At 54.0% G+C, this 26,024-nt stretch overlaps 1 protein-coding gene across 3 annotated transcripts in view; it reads right to left on the bottom strand.

The window, feature by feature from the left end:
- The window catches only part of STARD9 (StAR related lipid transfer domain containing 9), a 115,554-nt gene that overhangs the window by 10,815 nt on the left and 78,715 nt on the right, over positions 1-26,024 (bottom strand). For all 3 annotated transcript variants that reach the window (XM_037161673.2, XM_053665852.1, XM_053665845.1), the window contains 12 exons: positions 25,639-25,848; positions 25,408-25,505; positions 24,429-24,506; positions 23,932-24,003; positions 21,825-22,004; positions 18,483-18,534; positions 18,005-18,142; positions 17,213-17,295; positions 16,986-17,089; positions 12,379-12,572; positions 11,492-11,963; positions 54-10,025 (listed from right to left, as the gene is read on the bottom strand). In XM_037161673.2, the coding sequence (XP_037017568.2) occupies positions 54-10,025; positions 11,492-11,963; positions 12,379-12,572; positions 16,986-17,089; positions 17,213-17,295; positions 18,005-18,142; positions 18,483-18,534; positions 21,825-22,004; positions 23,932-24,003; positions 24,429-24,506; positions 25,408-25,505; positions 25,639-25,848 (11,653 nt within the window). The remainder of the gene's footprint in view (positions 1-53; positions 10,026-11,491; positions 11,964-12,378; positions 12,573-16,985; positions 17,090-17,212; positions 17,296-18,004; positions 18,143-18,482; positions 18,535-21,824; positions 22,005-23,931; positions 24,004-24,428; positions 24,507-25,407; positions 25,506-25,638; positions 25,849-26,024) is intronic.

Raw genomic sequence — 26,024 nt, 5'->3', positions numbered from 1 at the left:
CTCTTCCCTCTCAGGCCACCCCGCTACCCCCACTCCAGGCTGGGAACCCTTACCGGGCGTAGAGCTCCCCCCAGGTAGACGGCACAGGGTCCTCGGCAGTGAGCGCCTCCCCCGTCCCGGTCTGCAGCACCCGGAGCAGAGCGTCGGACTCCCCAAAGCCTCGGTGCAGTTTTGCTTCTGTGAGTTCCACGCTGAGTGAGAGGTTCTGGGCCCCAACTTGCAGAGGGATCTGCTCCCTCTGGGACCGCCCTCGGTCCCAGCTCTGGTTGTGGCGATGCTGTGAGGGGCTCTGTCCCTGCTCTCCACAGCTGAGATCCTGCCTGGACCCCAGCATCTCCACCACTCCTAGCTCCCCAGGAGAGCCATCCTGAACCCCGTGCCAATTACTAAATTTGTTATGCACTGGGAGGTCCCTCAGGCTGTGATGCTGGGGCTCAGGTGTCCCGCACTTCTGGGAACTGGGGCGCAGCAGCCCCCGGGGTTGGCAGGCCTCAGCTGAGCCTGAGGCAAGACCCTGGAGCCTTGTTTTCTCGGTCGGTGCAGAGACAGTGCAGGAGCTGAGGTGCTGGGGGCCTCCCCACAAAGAGGGGCTGTCTGGAACGGGCTGTGGCTCCCCTGGAGATGCTGAACTCTTATCCCAATTTTCTGTCCTCTGCCATTTTGGGGGCCCTGTGCTGCTAAGTGGGCCGCACTCCAGGGGAGCCTTGTCCTCTGGGACAAAGCTCTGAGCCGGCCTCTGAGCCCTGACCCTGAGCGGCAGTGGCGGCACTCTGCTCTGGACCCAGGCGGTGGCCCGGGGCTGGAGCTGCTGATCCGGCCGCTCTAAGAAGCAAACTTGGATTTTTGAGCTGTGCTGTGGGCTGCCTGGGGAGCTTGCCTCAAGGACGGACCTGCCCCCATTCCTCTCTAAGGAACTTTTGTCTTCTGCACACGGAAGGCCCACCCTCTGGGCACCTCCAGACTCATCAATGGTTTGAGAATAATCATCCACTGGAGGCTTGGGGGCATCAGGGGGACGGTCTGGGCTGGAGACTAGCTTCTGGTGGCCTTCAAGAGGGTGTGCTGAGGGGGCCGAGAGAGACAAAGGACCTAGGGGCAGCCCCAGCCCTTGAGTGCTAGCACTGAGTGTGAGGATGGGGGAGGAGGCCCTGTCCACCAGCAAGGCACCCGTGGGGCACAGCTCCTCCTGGGCCCCAGGCTCCCCAACAGCCTCCGCAGCACTGGGGCCGGGTCCTGGGGAGTGAGAGGCGCCAAGGCTGCGGCTGCTGCCAGCCAGGCAGGAGGGCTCCTCCGGCTGGGAGCCGGGAGGCAGAGAGTCGTCGGGAGAAGCCTGAGGGCTCACAGAAGGGAGGCTCTGCCCAGAGGGGGCCTTCTGAAACCCCCAGGGGCAGGAGGGTGCCGAAGGACCCTGCGACCTGCAGCAGGTGCTTTCCTCACGTAGCTCTGGGCGTCCTGCCGTTTTCCACGCTGTCTCCTCGGCCTCGCTCTTCTGAAGTGTCCCTGGGACATGTCCCTTTTCTCGAGGCATGGTGGAGACATGTGAGCGGGGCATTTCAAGGACCACACTGACCTCTGGAGGGCTGGCCTCCGGGGCCTGCAGGTGCAGAGGTGGGGAGGCTGGGTCTGTCTGGACGCCCTTGTCCATAGTGGTCTGAGTGCAGCCATCCATCGTAAGCGTCTGGGGCGCCTCATCTGGAGCCTCCCTCTCAGCCACACTCGGCTGGGAGAGACTTCCCAGAAGCTCTGAGGTGCTGTGCAGGAGCTGCGAGAGGTGCAGAGACAGGCTGTGCACACTGGTCCAAGAGGCCAGATCGGAGGCTGGCGCGGAGCTGCCTTCCGAACGAGCAGAGACGTCGGTGTGGCTGCAGGGGAGCCTGCAGCCCAGGGTCTGCGTGCCCTGCTCCCAGGTGTTCGTCCTGGACTGTCCCACAGGGCTGCCCACCTCTGAGGAATACAGCAGCATAATCTCATCCACTGGACCTGCGGCACCTCCTTCGGCCCAGGGGGGATCGCTTCTCACACAGTCTGCTGCATCAGGGGTGTCCGGGAACTGCACTCTCCTGTCGGGACCCTTAGTGGGGGGTGCTCCTTTGGGGCCCATCAGGATGTGAGGGTTCCCCAAGGCCAGCGAGGAGTCCCATACTTTCCAGGCCTCATGCGAACCTTGGGCATTTTCAGTGCTGCTACAATGGCTTGCCAGGCCCCGGGCATTGGCATAGATGCTGAGGTGGGAGTGGAATGAGTTCTGGTCTTCTAGGCCATTGTCCATGCTGGAGCACTGGGACATCATTGATGGTACCGGGCCCTGCGATGTCTGGCTACAGGACACATGGCCTGCACTGCCGAACGCAGACCGCCTCCAGCCAATGCACGCAGGGCCCTCTGGATGGCAGCACAGAGCGTGGGGATTGATGTCACTGGAGCCAAAGCACAGTACTCCTTTGTCTGCCTCTGAGAGCCCCTTCTCTGGCCTGGCCGGGCCAGCCAGCCTCTCTGCCTTTACCTGCCGGGCCTGTTCCTCTGTACCAGACATCCAATGGGTCGTAAAATCAGGGGCTGGTGTGCACGAGGGAGCTGAAGACGATGGGTGAGGAGGGCTAGCAGGTTGAAGGGGCCTGTAATCAACAGAGCTACTGTCCAAGTTAGATGAGACTTTCTGGTTATAGCCCCCAGCCTTCAGAGATGTTCCTGCCACCGACTTTTCTGAGGAGTGGTCCCTGGTATGTGAGTTCCATAATTTGTTAGGCTCCTGGGTCTCTTCCTCTGTGGGGGAAGGAGGCTCCACACTCAAGTTCAGCTCCTGAAGAGACAAGGAAGAGCTGACGACAGAGAAGTGTGGTCTGGGCGGGGACCTGGAGTGTCTGGGTCCAGAGACAATGGCAATCACGGGAAGTGAGTGCCTGTGGTGGGGAGCCAGCTGTTCTCCACCGGAAGAGAGCTGGCCAGGGCTCTGGGCCACGGGCCCCAAGGGGACACTGGCTGAGTCTTTAAAGCCTGACGAGAATGTCTTGGACACAGGGGCCTTGGCTGCAGCCCCCTCCCCTCCACAGGCATCTCTAATCTGACAGCCATCCAAGCCGCCTTCACTGGAAGGTGATGGATGCGTGCCCTGGGCAGGGTCTTCACCACCACCTGAGGCCTTCTCTCTCTGCTGCTCTTCCTCCTCCCAGGGACTGCCAGCCTGGGGACTGGAGATGGGGTTTAACTTTGCTACGAACTTGTCTTGGGGATCCCAGCCACTGCGATCCTTGGACTCAGTGGAAAGTTGTGGCTTTTCTGGAAGGCATCTAATGGCATTTTCTAAACATCCAGGTTGTGGTTCCATCAGCAGCTCACTCTCAACAGGCTCTTCACCTAAATTCAGGGTGCATTGTCCCCTGGTTGTTGCGGGTAGTTCTGGCCTGGTATGAAACTCCTGTGCATTCTGGCCACCTACTGAGCTGTCCTGAAACTTCCTCAGTGGCTCTGAGCACACACCTTTAGGAAGAGGGGCAGCCTCGGGCTCTGCACTGGCTTTCTTCTCAGCAACCTTTTTCTCAGGATCCCCCCCAGAAACTGAGTAGCTGAGGGAACTTGTCCTCATATCAGGGGCAGAAGGGGAGCTGCAGCCTTGAGCCAGAGATAAAGCAACAGCAGCAGCAGAGGGCTCCAGAGTGCTGCTGCCTGTTGGCCCAGCTTCCAAATGAATGCCTTCGGGCTCAAGGCCATGAGCCAAGAACACGTCAGGTTTGCTGCAATAGCTCTCTCCTCTCTCGTCCATTCCAAAGGCCCTGGAAGGCACTATGCAGGGCGGGTGGAGAGTCTGTGGGGCGGCCACAGGCGGGGAGGAGCAGGCACGAGAGCCAAAGGGTTGAGAGTTACAGAGCTGTTGGCAAGGAAGAGTTCTGCTGTCTCCTTGCTCCCTGGACGGGCTGAGAATCCTTCTGCCTCCAATGGTCCCTGAGAGGACAGCACAATCTGAAGTTTCCTGTGGACACCTGCACAGGGCCTCCTCCCTAACTCCCCCAGGGTCTGGGCCAGGTCTTTGATCCGGCAATGGAGTTGGCCTGGCATGTTTGCTGCTAGGCTTGCAGGCTTCTGCCAGCCCAGAACCAACACTCCCCTTCTTCACACACTGCTGTGAGGGAGCTTCCGCTTCAACTCTTCTCAGGACTCCAGCCAGGACGGTACCTTGTTTGGGATTTGTGCTTCCTTTTTCTAAGACCTTGGAAGCCTCGAGGTCTTGGGCATGGTCTTGGTTAGGCCCCGGGAGACTGGCAGAGCTCTGAACATCACAGATCACAAGCTGGCTCTCAGAACAGGTTGCTTCTCCGCCCTGTGCAGCCACCATGCAGTTACCTGAACCTCCTCCATCAGGGGTGTCCAGAATTCTAGGTTCCTGGCGTGCCTGGCTGCTCTCCTGACTGCCAGGAGGTGGGCCCCCTGCAGCCTCCCGGGGGACCAGCCGGCTTTGCCCTGGCCTGCACACTCCAGGATCGTCAGAAGGGTCCTGAGAGGATAAGGCAGAGAATACCTTCTCTGGTGTTACCCTCCTGTCCTTCTCTAACGCTGCTGAAGAAGGAAGACTGTCTGAGCCTACAGGATCAGCAGAAGGTAGCCCAGGTGCTGCTTTCTTTTCCTCTATAGTTTCAAAAGGGCCAGAGTAACAAATAAACTGCTCGCCTGTACTCAGGAAATGTCTCAGTTCTCCAGAATGACAGCCTGGAGCGGGGTCTGCCTGGGGGAAACCCTGTGAGGGCTGCCACGGCCCCGTGTTGACATCAGTGTTGGGCAGAGGTTGAAAGCTGCCTGCAGAGGGAGGTGTGGTCTTAAGGACTTTCCTCTCATCAGTCCACAGGTGTCCTGGTCCCATGCAGGAAGAGGCCCCATGAAGTCCCTGTGCTTTGCTGTCATTCCTGGTCCCATCTGACACTGGCTGGTTCATTTGTTGACACCAAGGCTTGCTAGGGACTCCTGAAGAACATTCAGGTTCTGATAAAGTCTCAGAGTGAGAAAGGACTGTGCCCTCAGCCACCAAGACATGAAGCTGCTTTCCATGGGCCCCCATCTCTCTGATCTCTTCCAACACAGCTGGGCCTGCGGGTGTATGGGCGCAGGGCTCCAGCTGTGGTCCCAGGGACGCAGGTGCCGAGACAGTAGCACTGTTACGACGAGGGTCCTCAGCCTTCTTCTCCGCCTTCTGCCTGACTTCCCAGCCTCGGTCGTCACCTTCTTCTAAGGGACAGGGAGCCCTCGGGAAACTAGCTCTTTCTGTTCCTTTTCGTATAGCTGCCTCGGCTTCAGCACCAGAACCCACCCTGGCACTCAAGCCCATCGAGGTGCTTCTGGGGTCCCATCCTTGGTCTTGGGGACTGGGGCTTGCTAATCTCCTGCCCTCAGCCCCCAGGGGAATGCTCTCCCGGGCACTGGAGTGATCCCAAGATCCTGTGGCCGTGAAGCTTGCAGACCCACACCCAGCAGTGTGCGCCCTGGATGGGTTCCCTCGGACAGTTCCCCGCGGGCTGTGGCTTCTGGGCTCGCCACACTGGCCCTGACATCCTGCTTCAGTTCCCCGGGGACTGTTAGGCATTTTCAACACTGTAGGGTCCAGCACATAGTCAACTGAAGAGATGCCTATAGCACCCGGCATGTGAAGACAGCTTCTTGGCAGTCTTGGGGAATTTGAGGGCAAGGTGTGACTCGGGTCTTGGTGAGGGGCCGCAGAGGAGCACGGCCAGCTCAGCAACGGGCTGGTCTCCTGGCTGAAAAACGTGCCCATACAATGCTGGCTTGGACCGAGAAGTTTCTGAGTCGGTGAGACCATTCCATAGTCCTCTCCTGGGCTTTCTCTTCTTTGCATGGTCATTTCTTTAACTCTGCCTTGAACTTTGGGCCCTTCTGGGTCAAAACTACCTATGTGTTTGGCAAGTTGGCTTTCCTGAAAACCTTTCACGGTCTCTGATTCCTCCAGACTTTCTGAGTCCCAGGGCTGCCCCCTGGAGCTTGCTGATGCGTGCACGGCCTCGCTTTCCTTCGCAGAAGACCACTCGGGCCTGGCCTGCAATGGTGCAGCTCTAGCCGATGCTTTCATTCGCCATGGATTAACAGAAGTTTTGGTGCACTCACTGTGAGTTGTACATGTCCCTAAAAACTCTGATATTGTATTTATCACCTGTGCGGGCTTGTCTGATACAGCCGGGGGACTGTGCTCTCTCACAAACCTCATGTCCTGCACCCATTCTCTCGACTTGAAGGAACCCAGGGTGGCTTCCTGAACCTGGGCATCTTCCCTAGTGCTACTGTTGGCCTTCGTTTCTGCAGCTTCCCCACCCCTAAAGATAGCATCATCTGTCTGTCTGGGAGAAGACGGCTGATCCTTGAAGGACAAGTGGTTTCCAGAGCTGCCTGGCCCCAGGACATGCTCAGCCATTTCCTGCTCCTGGAACACAAGATCATTAGTGACTCCCACAGTGTGAGAAGCATATAGCTGCTTATTCTGCTTGGATTCGATTTCCAAGATATCATTTTCTAGCTGCATTACACTCTTAATTAGCCTCGCCATTTCATCAGCATTATTAACTCTTTTATTCTGTGTCTTTCCAGAAGGTGGTTCTTTGGGATTTAACATTACTTGCGACTTTCCAGGGCCCTTGCATTCAGTGAGGTTTCTTTCCTGCGAGTGGCTCACTGACTGGAATCTTTCCCTTGTAGACGCTGTCCATGGAAGCTCATGCTCTTCTGCACTGTCTTTGGGATGGAGAGAAATGGTTTTATAGAGGTCACACCCGGACCCAGAAGGGAACCACCTGCTCATATCAGAGGCCGTGGTCTGTCTGGGGACGGCACTCTGACCCCACTCTTCTCCCCCGACTGCCTCAGATGTACCGGCAGGAAGAGGCTCCCCAGACCCGGCCCCGTCTGAGGAAAGACTGCAGTGGGACCGCAGGGTGACCTTCCCTTCCTCCTTGAGTGCTGGAAGACTGTATTTATTTACATTTCCAACTTGATTTTCATAATCACATACTTTTGTGCTAGCAGATGTAAGAAAATGTCTGTTCTGAGCAACAAAAAAATACACTGAATTATCGCTTTCTTCTTCAACATTTCCAGGGCACGTCCCCATTTCTCCACTAACTTCCTTGGTGTTCGGGTCAGCTGGCCTCTCTACTGTGACCTGCTGAGACGAGATCATCTCCGAATGCTGCGTTTGTAACGGCACTGATAAATCATTCTTCAAATAAACATTCTGGAGAAACTGGTAGTCACGGCCAAAGCCCCAGGCTTCCCTGGGGGGCGGGGAAGGCGCTCTCGGGTCTCTGCAAGCCGGGATCTCTAAGGCGGTTTCTGTCAAGGCATCCCGGCTTCTGGTCACATAGAACGTCTCCAAGGGAGGCGGCTGCAGGGGGGATGGGAATGAGCTCCAAGGAGCGGAGTGGAGGTACAGCTCTGGACCTGATGGAAAGGCAAAGGAAAGGCTGGTGTGTCTTCCAACCCCCTCTTTGGAGCTCCCCTGGCAGTCTGACTCCTCCTGTCGGGGCTGGTGTCTGTTGTGATTTAACTGGCCTGCCTGGCCTACACTGTTCTTCCTGAGAGGAGCCCAGCCTTGGGGCCAATGGTCTTTGGCGGCTATGGTGACATTACTGCAAAGGTTCTCCAGGAAGAACTGTTCATCGGAGGAAGTCAGCAGTCCAGGCTTCCTCCCGCCACTCCGAGAGGACTCCTCCGAGCTGTCCTGTTCCACTGCCCCTGCTTCTGTTATGCAATTGGCTCCCTTGTGCTCTGCTGCAGAGACCTGTGCATGTGCAGTTCCAGAAGTCAGCGATTCTATGTCTGCTGAATAATTTCCGCTGTAACTCACCTCTTTCTCACTAGCTGTAAAGAAATCTGAAGTACCTTCCAACTCAACACTCAGACTGACCTGTTCTTTCTCTGACTTCAAATGCCTATGTTCGGATACATGGATAGGAAAGTTGTGGAAATTCAAATTGCTAGATACCCCAGAACCAACTGCCAGTAGACTATCTCCTTCTTTGCCAGAAGCTTGGGCCAGGGAACCAGAGTCTTCCTCGAAGGAGGCAAGAGCTGGCCTGGGCTGTCCTATGGCCTCCAGAACAGGATGAGATAGTTCGAGGAGGTACTTCTGCTGAAGAGCAGCCCAGTCCCTCTCACAGGCACTGCCTACATGAGTCAGTGAGACTGCAGAGGCCGCCAGCGTGCTTGACACACGAGAGCTATTGGATGTTTCAGAGTTGCCTTGCTGGGCTGTGCCAGGGACACCTGTGGCCTGAAAGGTGCCACCAGCTCCTGGCTGAAGCAGCCTGTAGGACCCCCAGAGTGACAGCCTGGATGTGTCGGAAGCAGGAATTGTGTACACAGCTCTTACACTGCAGGGCAGCTCAGCACCACCTGGGGGCAGTGTGGAGGTGGAGTGCAGAACAGCTTCTGCCCCTGATGGCTCTGGTCCTTCCATCCTTGGCCAGCACCCAGGCCTCTCCCGACCACAGGGCTGAAATTCCTGGACATTGGGACTTGGACATAAAGAACCTACTATTCCTAGGGGGCTGCTGGGATTGACCTTAGAGTCACAGGAAAACCAGGAATCCAGGGACAACAGTGGGCTCCCTCTTGAAACCTGCGTGCCTGGTAGAGTGTTGGCTTGCTCAGAGGAGCTCGCCTCCCCCTTCGACTCGGGCCACTCGCAGTGGGGCTGGGGTTGGGAATCAAGGCAAAAGGAACTGCTCATTGGCAGGATGGTGTCCAGCCTGCCTCCTGCTCTTTGGGTGATGGGACCAGGCCTGCACACTGCCTCCTGGCCCACTACGGGCAGACTGGAAGTCTGCAGGTGCCAAAAAGTCTCTGTTGGCATCTCATCAGCTGAAGTGAAGAAAGGCTCTTTCTGCCGATCTTCCTCCGGATCTTCCTCCGGATCTTTTTCCAGTTCTTCCTCCGGTTCTTCCTCGGCATCGATCAGGCTGTCCAGCGAAAAGCGCCTGTGGGCCAGGGCCGACGGGCCGCTGTCTGAAGATGCGGGGAAGCCCCTCACAGAGGCTGCAGCTCTGGCCCTGTGGTGGCCGTGGCCACTGGCGAGATAACTGCCCCCTGGGCTGTCCTGGGGGCTTTGGTGTCCCTTCTCAGCCAGAGAGTCCTCAGATATTTGGCTGTTGTCACTTTCGGTGTTCTCTGGCTCTGGGAGGTCCCGCTCCTTCCCCTGGCGGGGCCCGGGCCCCAGCGGCTCTGGCAGGGCTTTGGCATAGACACAGGAGAGAGAATCCACTGAGTAACTGCTGTCTGCATCTGACAAATCACCATCTGTTTCCCGTGTGTGATCCGCTGCTGGGCTGGAGTCAGTGAGCGAGGCCATGGTGTCTGGGCCACCTGCACTGTGCTGCCTCTTCAAAGGGCTGCCACGAAGCAAACAAGAGGACTTTTTGGTAATGTCTCTGACCCTGGCTGCTGGCGCCCTCTGTTGCCCTTTTGATGCCCCACTTGGAGAAGGTGCTTTGGATTCTGCCCAAAAAGTCTTGGCTGCCTTTCCACGCCTAGCTGCCTGTTTGGGTCCATGGAGATGTGAGGAACTGCAATCGGCTCCTTTAGCAGCCTTGTGGGGCTCAATATCCCCTTCTTTTCGCCACCTTGCTGGTCCATGGCCAGAGTCTGATAGTCCCTTAGCCCTCCTGGTCTGGGTGAGAGCCTCTGGCTCATCCCTTGGCTTCAGCTTGTGAGCCTGTTGGCCCACACATGCTAAGCCCTGGGGCACCATCCAGTGGGGCTGCTTACCCACGCTCTCCATTTCCTGGCTGCTGGACGACCTAGATTTCATTGTGAAGCCTGGGACCGAGGCCCCCCTCCTGGCCAAGGCCGCCCTGGCTGTGCAGAGCTGCCCCTCACCTGAGGGACGAAGAACATTCTTGCTGAAATGCCCTGTCCTTGGAGGGTAAGACGCAGCCTGGGGCAAATACTCTTCTGACTGGGTTTTCTCTGATGTTTGATTGGTAGAGCCAGGCATGGGAGATAACGTGGTGGCGGCATCCCGATTCAGGAAAACACTGTGGGGACAAGGAAAGCCATCTGAGAAAAGCAAGCAGTTCCTACTTCCTGCTGGCAAAGGGACTAGAACGTCCCACCTACCTGGTGTTGAAAGAGGTTAAAAATTAGGCCATTGTCACTGTCCCCATAGTCTTTGGTGTTGGAGAAAAGCTTTGTAGGTAAACCATGGACTGCAGTCGCCCTAGCTCTTGGAGAGGACTCAGGTTTACTCTGTTCCTCAATTTGTTTAGTCTTATAAAGAGGTTGAACTACCTGAATCCAATCAGGCCTTTAAAGAAAGCTCCCAATTAATGGGTACTGTGAGGAAGAGAGGAACAATTTAAATGACGCTGAAGGAACCAAACAGACAAATCTACAACATGGCATGTTCTAAAGGACTGACTGGCTCCAACAAATCACTGATATGAAGAAATAAAGATAAAACAAAAGTCTGATTAAAAGAAGCTTAAAAGACATAACCACATGCAGTGTGTACATCCATCTAGATCTTAATTTGAACAACTAATTATCAATGAAGCAATAAGAGACATTTGAACATGGCTGAGGCTTAGACAATATCAAACAGTCAATGCTAATTTCGTCCCGTGTGACAATGACAGTGTGGTTATAAGAAGAGTCCTTATGTCCCAGAAGCGTATACCTGATGTAGCATCAACCCAACCCGATGTCTAGAGTCGCTCTGAAATACTTCATGGGAAAAGGAAGGAGGAGAGATACAGGAAGCCTGGTAAATCTTGGTACTTGCTGGATATGAGTCTTAGGTATTATTCTCTCTACTTCATGTGTGCTTAAAATTCTTTCATAATAAAAAGTTGGTTTTTTTTAAAGCTGCCTACTACCCTACAGACCAGAGAGTTGACCAACAGACATTAATAGTGTTCCCACTACGGGCAAGGCCTGTGCTGGGCCCAGAGGGTGTAAAGCAGTAGACACAATGCCCTGTGCCACACAGGCTGGGAGAGAACACAGCACCCACAACGCCCCCCCCGCCCCCACCTTGACTGGTGGTGAGGAGTGAAAGAGAAAAGAGACCAGGATGACCTGGCAGTCAGAAAAATAGTTGGTTAGGAGGCGGGGTCAGGAAGCTCACCTGAGGTGGCAGGCCAGGTGGGGAGGAGGAGGAGGAAATGTGTGGCCACAGTCTGATCTGAGGCAAGATGAGTGGAGGTGGGGCTGGAATACACGAGGACAGGTAAGTGGTCGTCGGGGTCTAACGATGGAAATAAAGCTCACACAGAAGACAGCATGAAGGAAGCAAGAGCTGCCGCTCCAGGTGGAAGAAGGGAAAAGCCTGAGTCTTAGGAGATGGCAACTACAGAGGAGGAGGAGGAGAGGAGCAAACACCTCTTTCCCTTTTACAGACGGAGGAAGCTGAGGAAGCTGACGCACTGGGAAGGAAAGAGCCCGGCCTGGGCCAGGCCACAAACTTCCGCCAGTGCTCCCAGGGGACACCTGCTGGCTGTACCTGCGGAGCTGGGGCAAGTACTGGAGGCAGAGCCTTCGGAGGCTCAAAGAGCTGCAACTTGTCGACTTGCTTCCACATTGAGGGCCTGGGACCATGGCATCAGAGCCGGGGGCCTGGTGTGGAGACTCCTGGGGACAACCATCCTGGAGCCAGCATGGTGCCTTGAGGGGCTCCAGTCTCTTGTGGGCCTCCAGCAGCTTCTGCTTCTTGATGATTCTCTCTAGCTGGAACCAGACCTTTTTTCGCCTGATGTTGTGCCCAGAGGCGCGATGAGCTAGTCTCCGAAGGAGCTGACACGTCACTGCCCTCTTCTGGCTTCGGGCCAGAGGGCACGGTGGAGTCTCAGGATCTGTCTGAAGCCAAGAATCAGCTGGCACAGAAGCCTCAGGTTCTTTCTCTGCCACCCGGTCTTTCTGTTGCTGCTGCGGCGAGTTGGCCAGCCAGGTCTCTTCTCGGAGCTGCCACTGCGGGTCTGGGAACAAAAACACTCTGAGAGAAGGTCAGCTCCTCCCTCCCTGCCCGTGGCTGCCTGGACTCAGACACCTCTGGCCATGGACCTGTGCAGAGTGAGAGGGCTGGCCAGGGAATGGAGCCCCAGGCCTCGGCACAGCAGTGGGCATGTGCCAGGGCAGGAGGCAAAGCACGGACCAATGGGTGCGTGAGAAGCAGTGAGCAGAGGGCCATCACTGTGGGGGCCAATGGGAAGCTGCTTCCTCATTTTTGTTTCCAGCCCCTTGTAAGAACCTCTAAAAGAGAGGAGAGGACACCTAATACCCAAGATTCCATCGTATCACAAAGAAAACAAAGGAGAGAACACAGAAGGCTGAGGAAGCAAGAACATGAAGAGATGTGACAAGGAACAGATGTTGGGAGCACAGGGTACCTACTGTCTTTAACCTGCCAGGTGACGCGTGCCTGGTCAAATTCCGGGTCCCTTTTGGCTCTATTGTGTCCCGCTAGGATTTGCTGCCTGAAATCCCCCACGTAGTGCTGCTGTGGCCACCGAGCCTTGGTCCTGGGCGGCGTCTCTCTGGCCCTGGATAGCCGGTGGTCCTCGCCACTCTGCTCCCGCAGCTCTGTCCTGTCACAGAGGGGCCGAGGTGACCCAGGGGAAATGCAAACCCAGCTCAGTACCAACCAGTGGCCATTTAAGCCCCTCTGAGAGAGTCCCTGAATTTGACAGGGCAGAGAGGGCTTTGGCTTCCAGCAACTTGGGACACACAGGCGCGGTGTCACAGGCAGCTCCTGATGTCACAGTGCAGGAGCAGTGTGGGGCTGACCAGCACATTCTTAGACTGTGGGTTCAGCAGAAACACAAATACATTTTGGTTAAAGAAAATAATAGGGAAAGTAAAGCAGCTTTAAAAAGAACAACAAAAGAAAAATATTTTAACTACATCAAGAAACTTTGTCCTTAAAAAAAAGGTATCTGCTGGAAAGAAAGTGGAGCCGGAGCCCCAGGGACACTGCGGGACGGGACGTCTGGGGTGGGCCTGTGTCCGCGGCCGCGCCCCCCAGCCCGAGCAGACACACCCTCTGCGGGCAGCCCGGTGGGAGGCGCCAGCACCACGCCCGTGAGAACCAGCCTGGACGGGGTTCCAGAGTTTTAGACTCTGGCATACCTTTCAGAGGTAGATGCCGAAGCATTTTCTGGTGAAACTGTCTGGGGTTTGTTTAGATTCAGTTGGCGGGGGGGGGGGGGGGGGCAGGGGAAGAGTGAGAGGGGATGTAAATGAAACAAGATTAGCTATGAATTGATCACTTGTCCTGTATTTGGAAGTTTCCATAACACAAAGTTTAAAAAGAATTCTAGATTACTATCATCCTTTTTTCTGCCACCAGGCTCCTCCATGAGCACGGATGAGTGAGCCGTCTTCTGAAGACTGACAGCCTCCACCTGCCTGTGACCCCCGCCCTGGGTCCCGCACAGCCTCCTAGACAGGGCCTCACATGCTGTGTCTGCAGTGCCACTCCATCCCTGTCATTCGGGTCCCTAAAGGTGCTCCAGGGTGGTGGTGGGAGGGGGCGCGGTTGGGATGGGCCGGCATCCGCCAGAGGCTCACAAAAAGCCTGAATGCAGCCGCCCTCGGTCCTGATCCCAGCTCAGTGTCTGCGGCACTGTTCACTTGCGTGTTGTCTGGGCTGCCTGTGCACCAGCCACGCTGGCAGAGTTGAACAGCTGCAGCAGAGACTGTTAGTTCTGCAAAGCGTAAAGTACCATCTGGCCCTTTACAGGCCGTTTGCTGCCTCTGTCTGAGAAAAAAAAAAAGATTTCTGAATATAGATTGAGGAGGACAGTGAAGGACGGATGGGCTGGAGGGCAAACAGATGGATGGGGAGGTGCGCGGGTGGGGACTGACGCACACCAGTGTCTTCTCTGACGGACGCTGTGAGTGATCCAACCCGCAGTGAGTCCAAGGCCCAGGGCAGGCCGGATGCTTGAGCGAGCGAGCACACTGGGAGGCTGGCACTGAGTGCTGTGGGCAGAAGGCCAAACACACACAGTGGAGTGTACAGAAAAGAGGAGAGACACTCTGACACATGCGAGGCAAAAGGCTAGAGATAGCAACTGGAATTAAAAAAAAAAAACGGCACACAAATAGAAAAAGCAGTTAATGGGAAACATTTTACACGCGTGTCATGGCTGCAGGGCTGCTCCAAAATCCGTCTGACCACGGACATGGCTGAGGTGTGAGCTGCCTATCTGAGGGCTTAGACGAACCCAGCGAAGCTCCAGGCCGTCAGGGGCAAGGGGGCGGGCAGGAGTCTTTATTGTGAATTCCCTGAGAGTATGTACTGTAGCATCCTCCTCCGCCACCTCAAACCCTCCTTCACAGTCTCTGTGAACAGAGGAGAGCTCCCTCTAGCCTTCCTCCCGGAAAGGGGCAGCTGCCAGTCCCCTCCTGAGACCCTGGTACACTTCCCTTCTCAGCAACAGCAGCATCGGCACCAGTGAGGAGAGGCAGTCCGGGAGGACCGAGGCAGATACTGCACCTCCACCAAAGGTGCCACACGCCATCCGACAGAAGAGGGCTCCTCTGCTAAGGACGTCAGCCAAGGTTCCAAAAAGCAAATGAAAAAGAAAATACCAACCTTATGCTACATGTCTGGATAGGTTACCAAGGGTGAGCCTTCAGGTACCTGCCAGCCAAAGACCCTCTGGCTGTCTCAGATGGCCGCCCTCCTTCTTGGGTGGCTCCTGCCTCCCCCCGCTGCTGCCCGGCGCCCTCCTGCCAGCACTGCACGGCACCGTCCTGGCCGCCTCAGGGCCAGACAGCTTCTGCAGCAGACTGCAGCAGTGTCTACTCACTAAGGCAGCAGGAGCGGTGGCAGCAATGACAGTGTCTCCCAGCCACTGGGCACTTAAGGTTAATCTCCCAAAATTCCAAAGGGGAAATGGCAAAGAATATGGGCATAAATTTCAAGGACAAATTCCTCTCTGGTCCAGATCCCTGCTGCAAGAGGAAAGGGGGCAGACCAGCCAATTTTCCCTGACTCTGGAGTCAGCTCCAGCTTCGCAGGCTCCCCACAAGTCCTCCTCCAGAGAGAAAAAGGAAGGGAAAAAAGCCTCAGACAAGGAGAGGTTTGGCAGCAGCCCCACCTAAGAGCAGAGGAGAGACTCTCGGAGATACAGCCACAAGCCAACTGGGAACCCAACGGACAACATGCGGCTTCCTCCACAGTCAGACGGCTCTCCAGTCCCTCTGCCCAGTCACAGGCTGGAGCCCGCACCCCACTTCCACCAAGCCTGGCACAGGATGCTGGCTCTGGTCTGGGCGGGACCAGCCCAGCCCACAGGCTCCTAGAGCTGCTGCTGCTGCTGCTGAGTGGAGGCAGCGAGTGGGGGAGGCCTTGGTTCTCAAATCCCTCCCGTCCTCACTGAATGAGAGGGTGCATTCTCCGTGTCATTGAAAGGTCACATCAGAGCCAGTGGGGCTAGAGAGCCCAAGAAGACCTTAGCAAGGCAGGAGACAGCGCTCTCTGGACAGCTGGGGTGAGAGGGGAGGACAGGGAAGGAGGCCGCATTCCCGGACAGCTCCCCCTGAGAGCCTCCCTGAAGCAGAGCTGTGGGCTGTCGGGTACTTGGCAAAGCACTCCGCAAGTTCTAGCTCCTTCCACCGGTGTCACAAGGATCTGGGAGGGAGAGGGGAGCAAACAGGCTCAGTGACTCAGTAACTTGCCTGAGGCCACACGCTTTTCTGTCAGCCCCACCACCCTCGGCTCTTTCAGCTGTAGAGCCGTTCTCTGTAAGCCTCGAAACTCTGGGAAAAACAGATCTTCAGTGCGTCTTTCCGATGGAAATCTTACCTAACACAAGACCTCCTTTCCCAGATTCACCACTAACAGGGAGGGCCATGCCGACAAGTCAAGAGCCCCAGCCTCAGTCCTGAGTCCATCTTGGCCTTTACACACTTCACCCTGTGTCACTTCTCCCACCTTACCTGCCACCCCTCAGGCCCACTCGGTCATTCAACACTGGGTCCGTCCTCCCTTAGACTCTGGTGCATCGTCCTGCAGCCCTCGGCAGCCCACCTGTGAGGACCAGCCCGCGGTCTGCACTCCCTGCACTAGAGCACCTGCACCCCGTATCCAGCATCCCTCACCACCACGGTCAGACCCACGGCTACCTCCAGCTGCCATTAAATTCGCCGGGTATGAGGAACGAGCAGCTGGAGGCCTCTACAGGACCAGGGGACCAAGAGCTGTCACCTCCCAGAGCCCTGTGCCCCTGGTGCTGGCACCAGATCCCCGACATTTTCTAAAGGAAAGCGCCAAGGCAGCAGCCACCTGGGCTGTGGGAACAGAAGGATCCCACTGTTCCCAGTACCAGACCCACAGGATCTGGATCTGGGAGGGAATTCTACGAAGAAATGGCTGAAGAATGGCTATGGAGAAGGAAACACACATGTCAAACTTGACTCCCTGCTTCACAGTCACGACACTGGTGAAGGGGGTGTGAGAGGGCAGAACCCCAAGGTATTTTCACATCGTTCCTGGGGTTCCAGCCCTTGGTATGCATAGTTCTGGACACTTCGTTTTAGGCGGGGTGGGGGGGGAAGGATTGTCAGTTCCACAACACCTTTAAGACTCAGAGAAAGCCAGAGTCCTGGGAGCCAACTGACACACCCCCCTAAGCTCACACACGGGCAGCCCAGAATTTAAGGAGGTCACAGGGAGGCACGTTCAGGAGCTGTATCACTGCAAATGCACATTTGAATCTCGTTGACCGTGGCTGTAGGAAACAAATGCTACACTTCCTCGGTGTTGAGGAAAGCTGCAACACTGAAGGGGAAGTAAGTGAGGGCCAAGACACTTCTCTGCCAACCGTCAGCTGAGCAGCTGGTTCGGCGTCTTCAATTCACTTGCCAAGTTAGTTCAGACCAGCTTCATTCAAACCTTGGCTGCTACACTCACCTCCTCCCGGCTCCACGTTGTAATGGCCTAAGAAGAAAACCTAGCAGGTTCTACAGCAGAACGAGCAGCTGTTTCTCACCTTTTTTTCCAAAGTGAAGGGCAGAGACCCAACCTGGAGGCAGTGACATCTCCATCCAAGTTCAGCCACTCCAAAGAGCCACTGCCGCCAACAGCCTCTCCAACCTGGGGACAAGGGAGAAAGCACAGTGGGGCTGCGGTCGTCAGCCCTCCCTGCCCTCCCAAGGGAACCAGCCGAGCCCAGACTCCTCCCCCAGAAAGGAGAACTAGGGCAGCCAGCGTGCTGACCTGCCTTCTCTGGCGAAGGACGGCGGCCTCGGCGGGGTGGCTGAACCGGAATGTCTGTGCTTTTCCCAGGGTTATGACGGCTCCTGTGGCACAGAGACACGTGAGCGTCCAGTCCCCAGCTCCCGTTCTGGGTACACACTACATGCAGGGCGCTGTTCTGCGAGACAAAAGTCCTGCCCTCAACAAGTGGATAACTAGCTCAGTCAGAAAGATATGTATTCACTGGATACTGCACAGCATATGTATCAAACTAATGAACTGAGCAGGAAGAGTCCGGTACTCCAAGGAGAAGCAAGATGGATGCCAGGTGGAGCAGTCAGGGGATACTTCATGGGAGGAAGGGTGAATGCTCGGCCTCAAAGGACAGACAGAATTTGAATAGATTAATATTGACTGTAACAGTGACAGGACCGCGGACCACGAGCACTAATGAAGTGCCAAGAACCCACTGAGAACGACATTACATGGTTAGCTCATCCAACCCTCATGTTTCCTGCTATTTAATCCTATTATTATCCCTATTTTACAGATGGGGAAACTGAGGCTCGGAGACTTTCCCAAGCACACAGAGCTAACAAACACAGGGACCAGTTTCAGTGTCATTCTCTGGGGGCCAGCAATTAGGGCTTCTTCATTTATGGGAAGATGTTTTAGGAAACCTTCAGATCTCTGGGTGCAGGGGCTGGGTGTCCCATCTTTAAAGGCTGCTTCACTGAGCCCTCTTGGTCTCACTCATGAGACAGGAGATGGTCCTTACTCATCTGGCATAAACAGGGCTGTGGACAGTCCTACCTTGGGTCAGACGGCAGGAGGCAGTGACCTCCCGGCCATTGACTGTGCAGCGGGCCCCCTGGGCAGGCCGCAGGACGACAACCCCACAGGCGCTGGTGATGGTGCAGTGGTCTCTCTCGATCCACTGACCCTGCAAGACTAAGGGAAGGTGGGGGTCACCTGGGTGGAGACGCGACCCAAGGAAACACCTCCTTCGTTCTACCCATGAGATTGGAACCCACATCTAGAAGATCTCATATCCTGAGGAAAGAGAAAGAGCCACCAGCTGAAACCACCCAGACCTGGATCCTCCCGCGTGTGGGTCCCCTCCTATCAGTCCCAGACACACAGCCATGGTCCCCCCGCCTAGCAGCAAAAGGACCAGCCCCTGAGGGCTTCAGAGAGCCCTTCCCCTCATAGCACCATCGGCTTCCTCTGAAAAATCCTGTCAGGCAGGATTGCCTGGCGCCAAGTATCAGACCACATGCTTGTCACTCACCGATGTCCTGTTCCTGTTCTGAGTCAATCCTTCCTATTTTTGTTGTCCCCTCCTACAGGGAAAAACAAAGCCAATTAAATGAGCTTAAAAAGGGAGACAGGCCTGCCCCAAAAGGAGAGCCCGCCCTTCTGAGTGTTACCACTGTCACCCCCAACCCACCCAGCCGTCCCGCCGCACGGCTTCTCCGCTTTGGCCCAGGCTCCTGCCCACCCACTCTGCAGTTGAGAAGGCCCTGAGAAGGTGAGGGCAAAACTACGTGACAAAGCAGCACCAGATCTCTGCAAAGCCCAACGAAGGTTGGCAAACTCCACAGCCTGAAGCTAGGGAACGGCCATAGCCACCTGTCAGAGGTTCTTTGGTCTAAGGAAGTGGGCGCACAGAATGGCTTTCCCACAGGCACAAAGGTTCGTCTGGTCCAAGTTCAGGCCAGGCAGTCTCAGACACACGTGCTCTATGAAGGAGTATGGAAGCTCAGGATTTTTACCTTCTTGGTCCGCAGATGAAGTTTAACAGACACCAGATTGTAAGAAGGGTAAAGCACGAATAGGAGAAAAGCACATCTAGAATCGAAAAGGACTGGAAGAGAGGATGAGAGAGGAGGGGAAATGGGAGTTAGCATGCATGAATCACAAGGTTAGTAGAAGACGAGGCCTTTTGGCCTTGGACTGCGGCATTGTGGACCATGTGGCCTTGTCTGAGAAGGCAGCAACACCGTGACAGAGATGCTGAGTTCAGATGCGAACTTACCACCCACTGAATAACCATTCCCTGTGTTGCAGGCACTGCACCAATGCTTTCTAGACATCTCTTATTTAACCCTTACCAACCCCAAATGTGGGTATTATTATTCCCCTTTAATAGACAAGGAATCTGAAGCTGATGGGACAAGTTGCCCAAGGAAGCCACAAACTAAATAGGAGAGCTCTGCCTAGACGTCAGGTCTTTCTGGGTCCTGAGCCTTGCTCTTCCAACCCCACACACCACCTCCCCAGCACCCGAGGCTCACGGGTCACAGAGTTCCACACCAGGCTTCACTGTTGGCAGCCAGAGCGGTGATCCCTATAGTCCCTCCAAAGCTGCCCGTGAGAAGCAAGACTCCTGGAAGTGATGAATGAGGCTCTGTGCCCCCTGCGCACACACACCCACAGACGGCCAGAGCCCAGCCTTTTCTGCTCAGCCAACAAGCCTCACACCAGCCGATGGACACTGGCCTCCAGGCACCACCAGACAGGATCAAGGGAAAGGGGTCCAGACCCCTCATGTGGGTTCAGGGTCAGCCCTGATGAAGAGGCACATTCCTCCCCAAAGGATAAAGGCCACAGCACATCAGACCTTCTAGACCTGCAGGGCAAAAATGACCAAAAAACGTGATGGCATCTGTTTCACAGGGACTGAACTGGCGCCTGTGGTTGCTGCCCCACTGCCTCTTCATGTGGGGAAGGTCAGTGGCACAGAGGCACTCGGGAGGACCAAGTCCAGGATACCAGTAACCTGTGCTCCCTGCACCCTTTCTCCGGGCCCCTCCCCTCCCAAGGCTCCTGCTGAGGCAGCCCAAGGGGAAATAGCTCCCAGCACATTGCCAAGGACTAGTTCCAGATCTGTAATCGAGTCAGCAAACAAACAAACAAAACAGAATCCTGAGTGATTACTGTTATACTACTACCCAAACCAGGTGTAAACAAACAAAAGGGGGAAATGGGTACAAAAAATGCAAAATGGCAGGATTTGCACCACCTGTGGAACCCCATTGCCCAGGTTCATTGGAAATGCACGGAGCAGGGACTGCCATGCCGTGAGTGCACTGAATCAGCAAGGAAAGCCAGCGCTTCTACATTCAGATGAGGCTGGCCATGACCTTTAACTCTCTGCATGTACCCCAAGGCTCTACCACCTGATTTCTAGCTTCATCTGCTTACTCCACATGCAATCAATATATGCGGTCAATTCTATTCAAATACTGACCATTTTAATCCACTTGGTTCCTGACTTCCAACCTTTCCCTGTGGTTCTGACAATCAGAAGGATCCACAGCCTTTGGCATTTAGATCTGTTAATAAGGTAACAGCCCCTACTGCCTGAGGCATTTCACTGAGATTTATATTCTGGGTATCAGGAAATAAGTTTAACTTTCTGTCTGAGACGCTTAGTCTCTGACAGTTCCCTCAGGGCTTATCCTAAGAACAGACATTCTTTTTTTTTTTTTAAGATCTTATTTTTTATTTATTTCTAGAGAGAGGAGAAGGGAGGGATAAAAAGAGTGAAAGAAACATTGATGTGTGGTTGCCTCTCTCATGTCCCCAACTGGGGACCTGGCCCACAACCCAGGCATGTGCCCTGACTGGGAATTGAACCAGCAACCCTTTGGTTTGCAGGCCCGCGCTCAATCACTGAGCTACACCAGCCAGGGCGAGACTTTCTAAACATGGTGAGCTTTGCTGACATCTCACTACCACATGCACTGCAGCACTAGGAGTCTCATTTCTCCAGGGATAGTAGCACATTACATATCCCCCCTAAACTCTGCTCCTTCTAAATGTCAGCTGGGGACAACTCTGAGAATGAAGACTGGATTTTCAGTGAGCATAGGGATTTTGGCCATGTAAAGTATGTTCTGCCATCTGTAGAGATGGTCCTTCCACAGCAGGCCATTCTTGGGGAGGACAGGATATCAGACTCTATCTACCGTGAGTCACGGACTCTCAAACGGCCTCATTGAGATGTGAGGACCTGGCCTCCAGAGGATGAAGAACCAGGAGAGCCAGGTCCTTCGCGGAAGGCCTTAACTTCATTCTGTTCTTTCTAGGTGGCTGCATGTCACACTTTGTCCCCACTGCCCCCAGCCCCTCCAGCTCTTTGGACTCTCCCCCATGCTTTCTCTAGGCTTCCTTTACCTACTTCCTCTCCTCTCTTTGTTCCCCAGTGAGCCTAGTCGGGGACAATTCCCCCTTTAGCCACCTGTGAGCAGCCTGCATGGGCACTGATGGTGCTGTAAGGTTAGGATTTCACCTCCATGCCTGCATGCCTGTGTTTCAGGAAGCCAGAAAAGGAATACAAGCAGCATCATTATCATTTTAAAATGAGAAGATAGGGCTCAGAGAACAAAAGCAAACAGTAGCAGTCGCTAAAGAAAAATGATTGTTCTGATTTCCAGTTTTCTGCTCTATCTATACAAAAGCCAAACAGCCCGCAACTGGTTGGCTGGCCCATTTTCCTGAGGGCAACCTGAAGGTGGCTCGGTGGCATCCGTCAAGCTCACTGATGCACAGCTGCTGCCCCTGGCTTTCCCCTCCTTGACCTCTGGGGCCAGTAGCTCAGCAAGAGAGGAGTGCCCTGCCTACTTACCTTGAGGTGATAGAGCACGACGCCTGTGCTGAGCACGTCCTCCTCCAAGGCCATTAGGTGTGGCAGGCTGGAGTCAATGACAACCCCAGCCCTCCGCTTGTTGATGCCCACTCTGTAATGCTCCACCAGGGCCTTCCACTCATCCCACTTCTGGGCCCAGTCCTGGGTCAGCCGGTCTATCTGCAGAGAGGGAGGAAGTGACCTCAGAGACTCAGCATGAGAAGCCGACCAAGTTCAGACGTCACCCTGCTCCCTCCCTGCATGCGTATCACTTCCTGACTCTCCTCACTGTTACTGCTGAAAGCCCCACAGGGGCCCTTGTACCCCCTCTGTGAGATCCCGGTGTTTTTAAAGTTTTCTTCAAGAAGCAACTGTTACTTTCAAAAATAGAAACTCCTCCAGAAATGTTATTTTCAAACATTTTCTGCAACAAGCATGTATTAGTTTTATAATTGGGAAAATGCCATAAATTTTATTTATTTATTTATTCATTCATTCATTCATTCATTTTTAGAGAAGGGAAGAGAGAGAGAAACATCATTGTGTGGTTGCCTCTCATGTGCCCCATACCAGGGACCTGGCCTACAACCCAGGCATGTGCCCTGACTGGGAATCTAACCAGTGACCCTTTGGTTCACAGGCACCCAATCCATTGAGACACACCAGCCGGGGCCATAAATGTTATTTTTAAAAACTGATTGAGATGTTAGACATCTATAATTCCCCTCTCCCCATCCCCTTCCATAAGAGCCACACCGGGAATCCTTTTGTGACCCAACTCTTCTTTCTCAAGTGCAGCACACCGAGCTCTAATGTACACGTGTATACGTGGTTCGAACACCACAAGGCACAAGAGGAGTCTCCTCAGAGAGAACTATATGAAATTGGTCTGAAACACCATGTAGTAATAAAATAACAACAATAAAATATTTTCTGAACCCCAAATCAGAACGTATGGTTAAACACAGAATTGAGAAGCTTCTGAATACAGTCCTAGAGTTTAGTTTGAGTAACAAAATGTTGACATAGCCAGTACTTTAATAACAAATAAAGTATGGTGACTTTAATAACACACAGGATGATGTAACAGAAGATTGGATATCGAGGCTTTGGTTGCAAGATCTAAATCTAACCTGTCACCAAATAATGCCTGTCGCTTCTTTCCTTTTAAGTGTCTCTGGGAATCACCACTTAATCTAACCTCCCAAAATGCCTCGTCCTCGCTCTCAGGGGGTCACAACAGCAGTCCCTTTCCTGGGCGGTCCCTCTGCTTCCAGGCTTCCCTCGCTGCAACCCGTCCTACATACAACTGTCCTACTGGTTTCCCCACTATCCTCCTTTATTATGTCACTGGCCTGGTTCAGGAAGCTGTGATCAATCCTGTTTATGTCAAGTTCAAACAAACTCCTAACATGGCCCTCACCTTACCTCCACTACTCTCTGCCAGAAGCACCGTTCCAGCCAGCTTAGTCTTTCTCCTCCTGTGAGCTGCCGCGTGGCCTCCGACACCATTCATTCTCTCAGTTCCATGCCTTAGTGCAGGCTTTCCCTCTCTCGGCCCAAATTCCTTACCCCTTCTACATACCTAACAAACTACTATCGTCGAGGTCTAGTTCAGGATGTCTGACTTTTCGCTCCAGCAATATAATGCCTGCCCTGAAAATTCCAAGCCATCATGCTTTCTTCCTTCCTTCTCTAAGCCCTTTCATCTAAGTCATATAGTTTATGTTTAACCATTCTCTGTATGTGTTTCCAACTCTACTGCAAGCCCTTGTGTGCAGGGGCTACACGATGTCTTCTGCAGCATCGTGAGCTATCTGGTGCCTGGTGAATGCATGTTGGTTGGTTGACTCACTGACTGGAGAGCATGTTTTATTTTCTAAGCTATTGTCACTATCCAAAGGGAGTTACCAGGAATTTTTGAGGAAACAGAATAGAAGGCTGGTCAACAGCCCTCCAGACAAATGACTCCCCATTCTAGACTCAGTGGCGACAAAACCTGTCTCCAAACTGGACAGAACCCCTGTGTCCTGGCGAGGGAGCAGCCCTGGCCCGGGCGTGATGGAGGGTGGTATGGAGCACAGCCGGGCCCACCTCACACACCCACCTTCGATTCGTTCTGGAGGACCCGCTGCTGCAGGTTTCCGTCCTCCTCCTCACTCGGTGAACTGAAGTTTCTCTGCACAAAGAGAGAGATGTGCTCGGTGGGTCCCACCTTACTCTTGCGAGGGAAGACAAGGTACAGACAAGGGAAAGACTTTGTCTTTAAAATCATAAACAAATCAGAAGTCTAAGTATTTGGGCTCAGAGTGGCACAAAGAAGGTGAATTCAGAGAGCTTTTTCTGGAGGAGCCCAGCCCCATGTCTGCCCACACACGGAATAAGGGCCAGACAGGCACATGCCCTCTGGACAACAGAGACGATGCAGTGAGAGGATGTCCACCCCCTGGAAACTACACAGTAAGTCAGAGCGACCCCTTCCTGCCTCTGCAACTGCCCCTGCTCCACCAGGGTCACTTAACTGAGAACACAGCAGAGCGGGGCTTAGCGTCTATGCAGGAGAAAAGGGGCCCGAACACACGCGCGTTCTGGCCGCCTGCGTACCAGTTCGAAGCTCAGCAGCAAGGCTTTCAGTCTTCTTATCTCTTCCCTGAGTTCTCTGATCAACTTTACGTTTGCATCCTGCAACACAGAGAACGCAGTCACACTGATGAGAGCAGGCCCCAAACAGCTATGAGATGCTGTGTGTGGTTACCTCAGAAGAAGCAGATCCCTCCTTTGGACCACCTTCTGGGGCAGTCTTCCTAAAATGCGGTCCCAGGACTAAGAACTTGTTAGCAATACAAATTCTGTCCCTACCCAGCGCCTACTGAATCAGAAACTCTTGAGGCCTGGGGCCCAGCTGTGGTTCAATGAACCCTCCAGGAGGTTTGGACGCCCACTGAAGTTTGAGTCACTGTCCTAGAGCAGGAGGGCAGGCAGGTGACACAAAGGCGGGGCGTGTACAGGCAGCCGGTGCTAACCTTTCGCTGTCGCGGCTAAGCTTAGTGTCTAACTCCACTGCCTTTTAAAATAGTCCATAGATGGGCTAGATCTGCCTGGCCACTGGTTTGCAATCCCTGCTCTGCAGCCGGTCACTGACACTGCGACGCAGGTAAGGAATTTCTGGAACATTCTATTATTCAGCATTCAAAACTAATGAATTTATTACATGCCTCTTTCAGCCCAAAACAGAGGCAGAATGACAATTAGCATAGAAAAAATATATAAGCATACATCAACATAAACTCAGAATAAAATCAGTAAATACAGAAAATTTTAAGTAATTTTGTCTTTGAGTGACAATAGTACACCAAGGATGTTAGGTCTTAGAGAAGTATCTAAAATATTCATAAAAGGTTATAAACAAAGTCAATAGAGATATGAGAGAAGAATATAACACTAGAAAAATTTCACTCCCTTATCATTCAGAGAACAAGGTTGGCAAGTTGGGGTGAGTACAAAAAGAAAGACATTGATGAGGGGAATGAGACAGAGCTTTGTGTAAAGTATAACATGTCAGGACTTCCAGTGACGGTCTCACCTCATTTACCCGTGGCTTGTTGATGATGTTCTTGGCGTTGGAGGCGTATCTCAGCGTGCTCATGGTCTCACTGTAGCTAGTGTGTGCAGGAGACACGGCTGAGGCACAAGGAGAAAGTTAAAAAACAAGCCAAGCCCTCTAAGAGACCCATGATGAAATAGGTGGCCACGGCCCTCTCTCGGAGGCACAGTACCAGTCCCAGCACAGAACCAGCCCCGGCATGCCACTCACTGGCAACCATGATGGTTTTGGAGTTGCCTCCGAGGCTGTCCTTCAGCAGCCAGGTCAACACGGAGTCGCGGTACGGGATGTAAGACTGCCTCCGGGAGGGGCCCCCTCCACCACTGGTCCCGGAAGGAGAGCCAGGGATCCCGCTGTCACCGCCGGTGCTGGTCACACTGCTGAGGCTCTGGCAGCTGCTGAAAACTTGAGAGTTCTGGGCTTAAAATCAAAACATAATAAAAGTGGAAGAAAAAAGAAATTCTGACACAAATGCATTAAAAGAAAACAAGGGTTGGGAAGTAGAGACTGATGTACCACACTCCTTAGTCCACTTCTGAATACGACAGGATGCTTAAGCTTTGAGCCCTGAATTAGACTTTGGACTCAGGACATGG

The sequence above is a fragment of the Artibeus jamaicensis genome, unplaced genomic scaffold, assembly GCF_021234435.1.
Source record: "Artibeus jamaicensis isolate MK-2021 breed Jamaican fruit bat unplaced genomic scaffold, CSHL_Jam_final contig_1132, whole genome shotgun sequence".
Taxonomy (NCBI): domain Eukaryota; kingdom Metazoa; phylum Chordata; class Mammalia; order Chiroptera; family Phyllostomidae; genus Artibeus; species Artibeus jamaicensis.
Note: the sequence above shows the minus strand (reverse complement) of the source record. Positions and strands in the feature narration are given on the sequence as shown.